The 12,957-nt window shown below is 39.0% G+C and overlaps 1 protein-coding gene across 1 annotated transcript in view; it reads left to right on the top strand.

Moving 5' to 3' along the window:
- Positions 1–12,075, top strand: part of LOC140074606 (T-cell-specific surface glycoprotein CD28-like) — a 53,507-nt gene extending 41,432 nt beyond the window's left edge. Inside the window, exons 3-5 of the mRNA XM_072119622.1 lie at positions 3,040–3,375; positions 7,062–7,180; positions 10,269–12,075. Coding sequence (XP_071975723.1) covers positions 3,040–3,375; positions 7,062–7,180; positions 10,269–10,388 — 575 coding nt within the window. The 3' untranslated portion in view covers positions 10,389–12,075. The remainder of the gene's footprint in view (positions 1–3,039; positions 3,376–7,061; positions 7,181–10,268) is intronic.
- Positions 12,076–12,957: the final 882 nt, after the last annotated feature.

Below are 12,957 nucleotides of genomic sequence, written 5' to 3'. Positions count from 1 at the left end.
CGCCCACGTCCCCGCCCTCGTCCTCTACCCCTAGCCCTCGGGTTAAACATTTTGAAAATGAGAGTTATAACTTTAATTTTTTTTTTAACTTTTTTTTGTGTTTTTTTTTTGTGTGTGTTTTTTAGTTTTTAAAACCAAACGATGCTATCCTATTGCTATGGCTATTTTCTAGCCAAGTATGAAAGCACACTACTATGCAAGATGAGATGACGCTGAGTTATGAAAAATATAAACGTAAAATAAAAAAGGAAATGGCAGACTGTGCCTAATTGAAATACAACCCCGGGCCCTAATAAATTTTCCCACTTCGGTCTTTGCGATGGATATGTGCGTCACTAAGCGCAAAACACAGTGGTCGCAAGTCTCACTACAAATTGCTCACAATTTCCTAGTAGATGCACTGCAGCAACTACAGCCACCAGCAGATCAACCAGAAATCAAATATATATAACGCTACTGTAGGCGTAAGTAAGACGTTTGGATTCTCCTATGGCTATTTTCTAGCCAAGTATGAAAGCACACTACTATGCAAGATGAGATGACGCTGAGTTATGAAAAAAATAAACGTAAAATAAAAAAGGAAATGGCAGACTGTGCCTAATTGAAATACAACCCTGGGCCCTAATAAATTTTCCCACTTCGGTCTTTGCGATGGATATGTGCGTCACTAAGCGCAAAACACAGTGGTCGCAAGTCTCACTACAAATTGCTCACAATTTCCTAGTAGATGCACTGCAGCAACTACAGCCACCAGCAGATCAACCAGAAATCAAATATATATAACGCTACTGTAGGCGTAAGTAAGACGTTTGGATTCTCCTATGGCTATTTTCTAGCCAAGTATTAAAGCACACTACTATGCAAGATGAGATGACGCTGAGTTATGAAAAAAATAAACGTAAAATAAAAAAGGAAATGGCAGACTGTGCCTAATTGAAATACAACCCCGGGCCCTAATAAATTTTCCCACTTCGGTCTTTGCGATGGATATGTGCGTCACTAAGCGCAAAACACAGTGGTCGCAAGTCTCACTACAAATTGCTCACAATTTCCTAGTAGATGCACTGCAGCAACTACAGCCACCAGCAGATCAACCAGAAATCAAATATATATAACGCTACTGTAGGCGGAAGTAAGACGTTTGGATTCTCCTATGGCTATTTTCTAGCCAAGTATGAAAGCACACTACTATGCAAGATGAGATGACGCTGAGTTATGAAAAAAATAAACGTAAAATAAAAAAGGAAATGGCAGACTGTGCCTAATTGAAATACAACCCCGGGCCCTAATAAATTTTCCCACTTCGGTCTTTGCGATGGATATGTGCGTCACTAAGCGCAAAACACAGTGGTCGCAAGTCTCACTACAAATTGCTCACAATTTCCTAGTAGATGCACTGCAGCAACTACAGCCACCAGCAGATCAACCAGAAATCAAATATATATAACACTACTGTAGGCGGAAGTAAGACGTTTGGATTCTCCTATGGCTATTTTCTAGCCAAGTATGAAAGCACACTACTATGCAAGATGAGATGACGCTGAGTTATGAAAAAAATAAACGTAAAATAAAAAAGGAAATGGCAGACTGTGCCTAATTGAAATACAACCCCGGGCCCTAATAAATTTTCCCACTTCGGTCTTTGCGATGGATATGTGCGTCACTAAGCGCAAAACACAGTGGTTGCAAGTCTCACTACAAATTGCTCACAATTTCCTAGTAGATGCACTGCAGCAACTACAGCCACCAGCAGATCAACCAGAAATCAAATATATATAACGCTACTGTAGGCGGAAGTAAGACGTTTGGTTTCTCCTATGGCTATTTTCTAGCCAAGTATGAAAGCACACTACTATGCAAGATGAGATGACGCTGAGTTATGAAAAAAATAAACGTAAAATAAAAAAGGAAATGGCAGACTGTGCCTAATTGAAATACAACCCCGGGCCCTAATAAATTTTCCCACTTCGGTCTTTGCGATGGATATGTGCGTCACTAAGCGCAAAACACAGTGGTCGCAAGTCTCACTACAAATTGCTCACAATTTCCTAGTAGATGCACTGCAGCAACTACAGCCACCAGCAGATCAACCAGAAATCAAATATATATAACGCTACTGTAGGCGGAAGTAAGACGTTTGGATTCTCCTATGGCTATTTTCTAGCCAAGTATGAAAGCACACTACTATGCAAGATGAGATGACACTGAGTTATTAAAAAAATAAACGTAAAATAAAAAGAAACTGGCAGACTGTGCCTAATTGAAATCAAACCCCTAATAAATTGTCCCACTTTGGTGTTTGAGGTGGATATGTGTGTCACTAAAAGCTAAACACAACGGTAGCAAGTCCCCCTGCTAATTCCTCACAATATGGTACTAGCTGCACTACTAGTGCCAGCAAGCCCAGCCACAAGCAAATAAAAAAAAAAAGTATAACGTTATTGTAGCCCTAAGAAGGGCTGTTGGGTTGTTGTAGAATCACTCCTGCCTAACAGTAAGCTAATAGAACACCCTAACGCTTTCCCTGACCAGCAGCAGCTCTCTCCCTAGCGGCATCCAGACAGAGAATGATCCGAGCAGCGCGGGCAGCGGCTAGTCTATCCCAGGGTCACCTGATCTGGCCAGCCAACCACTGCTATCTACGTGTAAGGGTACCACGTCATGCTGGGTGGAGTGCAGAGTCTCCTGGCTTGTGATTGGCTCTGTTTCTGGCCGCCAAAAAGCAAAACGGCGGGAGCTGCCATTTTCTCGAGCGGGCGAAATACTCGTCCGAGCAACGAGCAGTTACGAGTACGCTAATGCTCGATCGAGCATCATGCTCGGACGAGTATGTTCGCTCATCTCTAGTCACAATCCCAGTGCACACACTTCTTAAATACCTATGCAAGCTGTTTTAGCCCAAAAAAAGGTGCACAGTGTGATTAAAGTGCACGGTGTGACCCTTAGTAAATGAGCGCAATAGACTTGATTTCCAGCTTGTAATCCCCACCATGCCATTTATATTTAATAAATTGATTCCTTTTTCATCATATTTTCCAGATCCATCACCACTTCAAAACAAATGCACATTCAATGCAGAAAACGACACCATCAGTTTAACGTTTTACCAGAATTTTAGTGACCCTACCAAAGAATTCCAAGTATCCTTGCTTAGGGGGCTTAACAAAACAAGTGTTTGCAAGAAATCATTTGGGGCCACCCATCAACCATTTGTTTGCAATAACTTCAAAGTTACTCAATCTGCAAGTCATGTCACATTTCATCTACAAAACCCCACTGAGGATGATACAGATATTTACTATTTTTGCATAGAGGATATGTATCCCCCTCCTTACATCTGCGAATGTGATGAAGGCACAATCGTTCATATTAAAAGTAAGTAATGAGAATTGTTCCTACAAAGCTAGGCAGGCCGCACATGAACCTCTATGGGAGAAAGCACTGCAGCCTGTTAAATTTCTAAACTAAGCAGAGTTTGTTAATAAAGTATATTAATAAACATTCATAACTCTGCCAAAACACAATATTAGAAATTATTGTTATATTATATTGGGATTGTTTATTTATATATTTGTTCTAGGGAAAAGGGGGTGATTTGAACTTTTACGTTTTTTAATTTTTTATTTATTTTATTTTACTTTTTTTCACTAGTTTTAGTTTTTAAAGGATATTTTAGCCCTTGGAGGTTTGATAATTCCTGCCCTATTTTACAATATTACAGTACAGGCAGTCAGCTGGTTACGTAGGAGATAGTTTCCATAGGTTTAATCTTAAGTTGAAGTTGTATGAAAGTCAAAACTGTATATTTTATAACTTTTACAATTTTTTTTTGCCTGTGTGACAATTGGAGTTCCAAAATTTTTTGCTGTAATGGGACCAAGGATTATCAATAAAGCTTGATTACAGAAACTTTACAGATGATTATTGCAGTCTGGGACTAAAGTAAAGAATCCAGAGAGCTTCACCAAAGGTCACAGGGGGCGGAGGGGTCTGTCTTTAACTAGGGTCATCTGTAAGTCAGGTGTCCTTAAGTAGGGGACCGCCTGTATTGCAGTATGTAGAGAATTTGCTATGGATTTATAATTCTGTGCCACAGTGTTATAGATCATGCCTAATGACAGGTCTTGGAATCTCATACAGACTCCAGGTGCCACAGGTATGGATCGTCGCTCTCCCGATGATGTCAAGGGACGGCCCAATTCAGGAGGAAGGCGCCACCAGAATTGGACAGATAAACCTATGTATTCCTTCCCATGCAGAGATTTAAAGGGGTGTTCCCATTTCAGTAAAGTAATGTTATTGTTTGTATAACGAACTGGTATACAATCTTCCAATATACTTTCTGTATCGATTCCTCACAGTTTTCTAGATCTCTACTTGCTGTCCTTCTATATTAACCCCTAGGCGCACCACGACGTTATACTACGTCCCCGGGGCTAGATGCTTAGCGCACCGGGACGTAGTATAACGTCCAGCTTCTGGGACCAGCTCACGAACGGAGGAAGTACCAGAAGCAGCGGCTATCAGCTCGCACGGTAAACGCCGGAGGAAAAAAAACGCAAAAAAACGTTCCGAAAAAAGATAATTTTTAATTAATACCCTATAAAAATGCTCTAAAAAGTGATTTAAAAAATTTTATGCACTCTAAAATAAGCCCACTAAAAAGAACAACTGTTCTCGCAAAAAATAAGCCGAAAAATAAAAAAGTTATGCATATGAAAAGATGGTGATGCTAAAATGAATAAGATTTTCTCCAAATTAGTTTTTATTCAGTACAATTGAATAAAATACACAAAACCCCCACATATTTGGTATCCCTGCGTCCGTAACAATCTGCATAATAAAACAGAATCGTTATTAGATCCGCAAAGTGAACCCCCGTAAAAAACAACCTAAAAAAACTCTCTGAAAAAAAGATGATTTTTTATTAATGCCCTTTAAAAATGCTCTAAAAAGTGATTTAAAAAAGTTATGCAATCTAAAATAAGACCACTAAAAAGAGCTATCATTCTTGCAAAAAATAAGCCCTTAAACAGATTTGTGAGGTGAAAAATAAAAAAGTTATGCATATGAAAGACAGTGATGCTAAAATTAACAACAATTTTGCCAAATTACTTTTTATTCAGTAAAAATGGGAAAAAATAAAAAAAATATATAAATGAAGTATTTTCGTAATTGTGGCGTCCCATAGAATAAAAATAATATACTATTTTCATGGTATGGTTAACGGCCCAAAAATAAAACACATAATAATTTTCCTAAAAATTGATGATTTTCATTTCCTCTACCAACAAAGAGTTAATTAAATCTCACCCCAATTAGCTATAAATGCCCCAAAATTATGTACCAGAAAAGTGCATCTCATGTGGCAAAAGAAATAAGCCCCTATAGGTCCTCAATAAAAAAAAGAAATAAATTATAGCCTGTACAATGTGACAATGCAGATCTGCTCTGGATAGCGCCTCCTTCCCTTCTATGCCCGGCCGTGCGCCCATACATCAGGTTACCAGCACATATGGGGTATCGGTGTACTCGGAAGAAATTGGGTAACAAACTTTGTGGAGCCTTTTTTCATTTAATCCATTGTAAATATTAAATTTTTCACCCAAAATGAATGTATTGTGAAAAAATATTACAATTTGCAGACTGCACCTCCATTTTGTTTTAACCCCTGTAAAACACGTAAAGGGTTAACAAACTTCTTAAAAGTGGGTTTTCATACGTTGAGGGGTGTAGTTTCCACAATGGGGTAATTTATGAGTCTTGCTATTATTTAGGCCTCTCAGTGTCAATTAGAAGTTGAGCAGGTCCATCTAAATACGGGTTTTGGCGATTTTACAAAAAATGTGAAAAATGATACCTAAATTCTGAGCCTCACAACATTCTAGTAAAATATGTGGAATTTTAAAAAACCATGCCAACATAAAGCAGACATTTGGGAAATGTAAGTTATGAATTTATTTGGGTGCTATGACTATCTGCATCAAAAGTAGAGAATTTAGAACGTTGAAAATAAAGAATTTTTCAAAATTTTTGCCAAGTTTAGTTTTTTTTCATAACTAAACGCAAAAGATTTCATCCAAATTTTTAAACTAATTTGAAGTACAATGTGTCACGAGAAAACATTCTCAAAATCCCCTGGATATCTCATAGCGTTCCAAAGCTATAACCACTTATAGTGACACAGGGCAGATTTGAAAAATGGGGTCCCGTAGGGGTTAAGCTTCTATGTTTATTTCCAGTTGACAGAAATCTGACCATGGTCACACAGGTGCACGGCTCGTTACAACACACAGCTCTGATTATTCTCTGTGATACTAAGGAGCCGTGCACCTGTGTGACCATGGTCGGATTTCTATCCACTGCAAGTAAACATATAAGCTTCCTATAGAATGACAGCAAGCAAAGATCTTGAAAACCGTGAGTAATTGATACAGAAAGTACATTGCAAAATTGTATAACTTTTCATTATACAAACAATAACATTTATTTGCTGTGATGGGAATACCTCCTTAATATATTAATTATATTTATACTGTGGAGGAGAAAAAAAAGCCAACTTATCCAACTTCACTCCACTGTGCCCCATTCCTGTACTCAGGAACTGTAGCAGAGGGTGGCTGCTTGTTTGACGTAGCTGCTCTTGTTTTACTGACAAGACTTCTGCCCTTATGAGGATGCATTTTCTGTTTTTAGTCACCATCTTGTCCTAAGACACACGGCCTACAACTATTATCTATTTATGATTGTAATTTTTTACAGTGTAAGGCTACATTCACACTGCCGTTGCCCACGGCAGTGCCAGGGAGCGAAGGAGGGGAAGAGCGCTGCTCACCTGGCCCCTCTCCATAGGAATATATGGCACGCAGCGCCGTATTTTGAAGAAAGACATGACATGTCCTATCTTGCTACGGGGAATGGAGCGGTACGGTGCCGCACGTGTGCTGCACCGTAACGCTCCCGTTGAGCCCCGTGTGCCCATTGCCGTCTATGGGGGACGTATATCGCCTAACTCTTAAAATCCTTTGGCTATCAATGTATTCTGCTTTTCACTTTTTCAGAACATAAAAAGATCAAAGAAGTCATAGAAATTCAGAAATTGCCACTGAGTCTATTGATCATACTGGGATGTATTGCAGCATACAGCCTAATAATCACTACAACATTTGTCTATATTTTGGTAAGGAATCTCAATCATCTTATTAATGTCACCACTGTTTTAAACCTAAAGAAGAAAGAAGCATTGAAGTACTTGGGTACCACTTTAAAGGAAATCTACCATAAAAATTAAAGGGGTATTCTCGTCTGGGCAGTCACATTCAGTTGCATTAATCTGCCAAATGTAAACATTTCTTCAATTAGATGTTATTAAAAAAATGTACCTGGGTGAAGATAATTTCTCATAAATGTAGTCATGTTGTCCCTTAGGAACGAGATAGCTTCCTCGGATACGACCACCTCTGCCGAGTGATAGCACAAAGAAACAAAAGCTTATTGTATATAAAATGTCCATCAATTACTACATATCGCACAGCCGTCCTGTGGTAATGAATGCTGAATCCTGGTGGGCCGGCAGGACTCTATAGCGCAAGTCTGGCCACCGCTGCCAGAGTGAGACGTGGTCGTATCCGAGGAAGCTATCTGGTTTCTAAGGGACAACATGGCTACATTTATGAGAAATTATCTTCACACAGGAACATTTTTTTTATTAACATCCAATTGAAGAAATGTTTACATATGGCAAATGAATTTAATTAAATGTAAATGCCCTGATGGAATACCCTTTTAAGCGTGAAAATCAGAGACACTTACACATATATCCAGGGCATGTGACTAACCTTCTTATATTTGTTATCCATGGTCTCCTTCCTTCTTCAATCAACTTTTAAAATTATGCTCATCAGCCAGATGAGCTCCTTGGGGTGCTACCTTGGCCTCTCTGTTTTGCAGATTCACATGATTGTTTTTTCCTACTGCTGCAAAAAAGTATCTAATGACTGTTTTCTAGGATTGAGCATGAAGAGTATTTTAACCGTGTGGCCGCAGTGTAGGCCGATGTGTATTCCTTGTCATCCTTTTTTTGTGGACTGCATTAAAAAATTGGGAAGTTGTTTCCTAGCAACAACTGGAAATACAAACAAGCGGATGAAACAATGTGTCAGCCACACTTTTCAAAACCCTGTAGCCTTCTATGGGAGTGCAGAGTTGCAAACACGGCCATGAGTAGGACCTGCTCCATTTTTGATCAGGGACACAAGATTAAGACACAGGCCTGAGGAATCTTCAACTATGTCATAGAAATAAATGGAGACATGAGGCAGCTGCAAAAACTTCACCTTTCACTTGCGGAAACCATGATTATGTGTATGAGGCCTTATAGTGTACAAGGTACACCTCCCCTCCCACCGTGAAACCTCCTGTGCTGCAGTGAGATTACTTCAGGCAGAGAGAGAGGAAGTGCTAAGGGAATAGAGGGGGGGGGGAGACCGTGTAACAGCCTGTAAACCTACAGTATGGAGGGGTTCTGACAACAACCCCAGGAGCCCTTCAGATTCATTAGCATCATTTTAAAAGTTGAATTGAGGAAGGGGGCCATGGATAACAAATATCAGAAGATAAACATAGTCAGTGACAGAATCTATGAGTGAAAACAATATGATTTACAGAAAATGCTTAATGTCTACACACATGAGGACGGCTTTGCATTAGGGTGACGGCTACATTAGGTTGCTTTAACATACCACATCGTGCTATACCACTGTGGTGATCAAATTAAATGAACCCACTTACCTCTTCACGGTGACCTTGTTTCTAGTGAATGTTAGTTACTATTTCAAGTCTGTAGTTTGTAGTGTCACTATTGGCTCCCTATTACATTAATATGCTTGTTTCCTGCTTAAATGGCTGTGGATAGCTAGGATTCATACTGTAATTCACAGGTGAGTAGGACATAAGTTAAATCTTCACTAGACTATCTGAACTCTAATATTATGTATGCACCTAAAAAAGTGTTTTTTATATTCTAAAAACCAAAAGTTTTGAAAAAATTACCCTACACCATTCTGAGATGGATGGCCTGCTTAATGGCAGCAAAGCCATCCCAGAGATAGACACAAAAAGTCAAGGTAGTGGTGCTACTAACTCTATTCCTTGGAAGGAGATACTTTATGGATCCCCCTAATGCTTTGACCAGACATGCTTTGCCATTGGTGTGTCATTCTTGTACTCAATGTCACATATATGGTCTCTTATCCTTCGGTGGAACTGTCTGAATCTGACTCTACACTACAACCACAACTGATTTAATAAGTCATAAACAGTTTTGCCGTAACAAGTAGTTGTAGATATGCATGGCTTAATCTTTTACACACTACACAATGAAATAATTTTCATCAGTGTGAATTAGGGTGATGTCACACGTTCAGTTTTTCAGATGCAGTTTTTGAAGCCAAAAGCAGGTGTGGATCATAATGGGTGAAACAAATAATTGAAAGGTACTGCTCCTCCTCCTACTTCTACTCCATTCCTGGTTTGGGCATCAAAAACTGCATCTGAAAAACTGAACGTGTGACATCACCCTAAAGGGGACACGAGATAGTAATCAACATCTATTTAAGAAAGTGTTAACAAATACCCTGTAAACACAACTAAATACTAGCAGACCAACAGAGATGTCTTGCTGTATTAAAATATTTTACTTTTATGTATATACCGCCTTGTGTGAAGGTCTAGACCAGAGGTACACAGGTCGAATGCACCTCTCAGAGCCCCAGGTTGCCTGCCCGTATCCTCTGGCAGAGACCAATGAGCGTTTCCATCAGTGATAGAAGTGCTCATTGGTGCAGTGGATATCTCCTCCTGCTCCAGATCCTGACACTTGTTGTATGTGCCAGCATCAGGACCCAGAGCAGGAGAGGAGTATTCACTGTAATGTTGTTTCTATGGTGGCTTTGTATTGTGTATGTTGATGCATCTAGGGTGCTGGGTACTGGTGAGACCCCTTATAGTTGAATGGTATGACAGTACAGACCATAAAAGGTTGTGCAACCCTGTTACAGACCAAGCTGCCTTTTTATCAAAATTAATAAAAGTTATATTTTAATATTTACTCGATAAAAATACTATGACATAATGTATATAAACTTTAAGACACCCCTAACTCAGTGAATCTATTTGTCTGAGCATGAAAATAAGCCCTCAAAGGGGCTTTTGTCTATTAAGTTTTACTTATACAATAAAAATATAACAAGTTTGTAATTCTTTTGCAGACAAACAGAAGAAGGACACGAATTCAACGGAGTGAATATATTAATGTTGCACAGAGGGCAAAGAACCATAAGCCCTATATGCCTTATATTGCCAGTTCTGTTTACCCTGTAACTCGCTGACTAACGCATGCTACTATTTCATCTGTCTTTGCTTACCTGGATTGTTGCAATGGTCTCCATGAATTCTTCATAGCATTTATTTCTTCAATTTGTTTCAAAAAGATTATCTCATTTACATTAACTGTTTAAGGAAAATGCCATTTTTATTTACCATAACAATTTACTATATAGAGTAATACAATATGAACAATATTGTCAATAATGTATACATAATCAGCACAAAGAGGAAAAAGTTAAAATAAAACAGATACTCAACCCCACCTTTCACAGAAAAAAAACAGAATACTTTTGAGTAAACCACAAAACAGTCCCTCTAATAAAAATGTGTTTTGGCCCCCAAATTCAATAGCTCTTGTCCTGCAAGATTATTTTGCATATTACTTTTAATACCTGTATTAAACCATTTTTTAAATTATCTTACGGTCACAGCAGCAGCTTACTGTAAAACAGTACCAGCACTGCAGTTCGACTGACACCATATTTCTGTATGCTGCAAAGACTCTCATCCATTGCATGGTGAACTATCTGTGGGATCAGCCCTAAGTCTGAGCCTTTCCCTATTACAGGTTTGTGGCCTATTCCTCCAGAAAGCTGTTCCATTTTACAGTGTAGAATCCTTGTTTCTCCCTATGTTCATTTTCAAATTCTATCACCATACCACTACCATTGTACTTTATATTTGCAATCAGATACTGAACGTGTAATGTTCCTAAATAAAACCAAACCTCTACATAAAGACCAATGTTTACAGTAATATCACAGAATTAGGATCAAATATTACCATCTTGTAGTGATAATATTACCACTAACCTTACTGTCATTGAACAAACACGATTTTAATGGTAAATGACACAGCTATATAAGGCCCAAAGGATACTGCCACACAGTCACCACTACTATTACCTCTACATAGTGACTAAATAATATCTCCATACTAAAACCAAATTAAAGACAATACAAAAAAAAATAATACATATTACAAATAAAATTCTCTTAAGACCATATGCGCAATTGCAATATAATTATATCTTACTTTTCCAGTATTTTTCATTTTGGACACAAAATAATGTTGCCTTTATAGTGCCCCCTATTATATGGTACTTCTAAACTGCGCCTTCTAAAATAGGCCAATGAGCTACACTGTACACTGTAGCTCATTGGCCTCCTGGGGACCCCCATCATACCTTTCACCATGCTTACGGGTAAGGACTTTATTTGATTCTGTGCACAGTGGGAGCCAGAAGGTACCTCCGGTCCCTACCTTACATAGGACCCAACTAAGGAGATATTTCTCTACTCATATTCCCGTCTGCATTATTTATTATATATTAGACATTCTTGTCTTTATACTACTATTTACCTATAGGTTTTGGGGTGTCTGCAGGGCGCTTATGGTTTTCGTGGTTGCCCCATTTTCCATCAGGGGCTATTTGTTTCCCCTTATTTCTTTCCCTATTATGTGATATTTTTTTTTCTTGCATATTGTGCATTATTCTTATAATAAAATATACTATTAATTTTATTATTGATGGCATTTTACGGCTTTCTTTTGGGTTATTGATTATATTTTGGTTGAGAGTTGCAGTGATATAGTATTCTATGAGGCTCCCTTCTCTTTTATTGGTTTTTGCTGCTGTATACTACATGGGGGCTGCTGTATACTACTAGGGGCTTGCTGTATACTACATGGGGCTGCTGTATACTACTAGGGGCTGCTGTATACTACATGGGGGCTGCTGTATACTACTAGGGGCTGCTGTATTCTTCTGGGGGCTGGCAGGCTGTATACTACTGGGGGCTGGCAGGCTGTATACTACTGGGGGCTGGCAGGCTGTATACTACTGGGGGGGGGGGTTTGACCAATGCATTTCCCACCCTCGGCTTATACTCGAGTCAGTAGTTTTTCCAGTTTTTGGTGGTAAAATTAGGGGTCTCGGCTTATACTCTGGTCGGCTTATACTCGAGTATATACGGTACTTCTGTATCAATTCCTCACAGTTTACTAGATATCTGCTTGCTGTGCTTCTATAGAAAGCTTTTAAGTTTACTTCCAGTGGATATAATCTGACCATGGTGAAAGACATGCAGGTGCACGACCACCAACTTCTATTACTCTCTGTGATAATAACGGTTTGTGCACCTGCTTGTCCATCACACACCATGGACTTATTCTTGCCACTGGAAGTACCGTATATACTCGTGTATAAGCCGAGTTTTTCAGCACAAAAAATGTGCTGAAAAACGTCCCCTCGGCTTATACACGAGTCAATACTTGTAAAAAAAATAATTAAAAATGGACTAAAAAAAAATAAACTATTTACTCACCCTCCGGTGGCCCCGATGCACAGCGCTGCTCCCCCGATGTCATCGCTTTTCCTCTTCTGGCTTCCCGGCTCCTCTTCTTGCTTCCGCGCCGTCTTCTGTCTTCTTTAACATCGCGTTGGGCGCCGCCATTGTTCTTCTCCCGTGCGGCGCCTAGTATGTGTGCACATAGCCATCATATGTATAAACATAATTTTTTAGGAATAAGAGAAAATCTTGAAATAAATTGGAACTTACTTAAAAGTGA

This window comes from Engystomops pustulosus, chromosome 8 (genome assembly GCF_040894005.1).
Source record: "Engystomops pustulosus chromosome 8, aEngPut4.maternal, whole genome shotgun sequence".
Lineage (NCBI taxonomy): Eukaryota > Metazoa > Chordata > Amphibia > Anura > Leptodactylidae > Engystomops > Engystomops pustulosus.
This window is presented reverse-complemented; position numbering and strand designations above follow the sequence as displayed.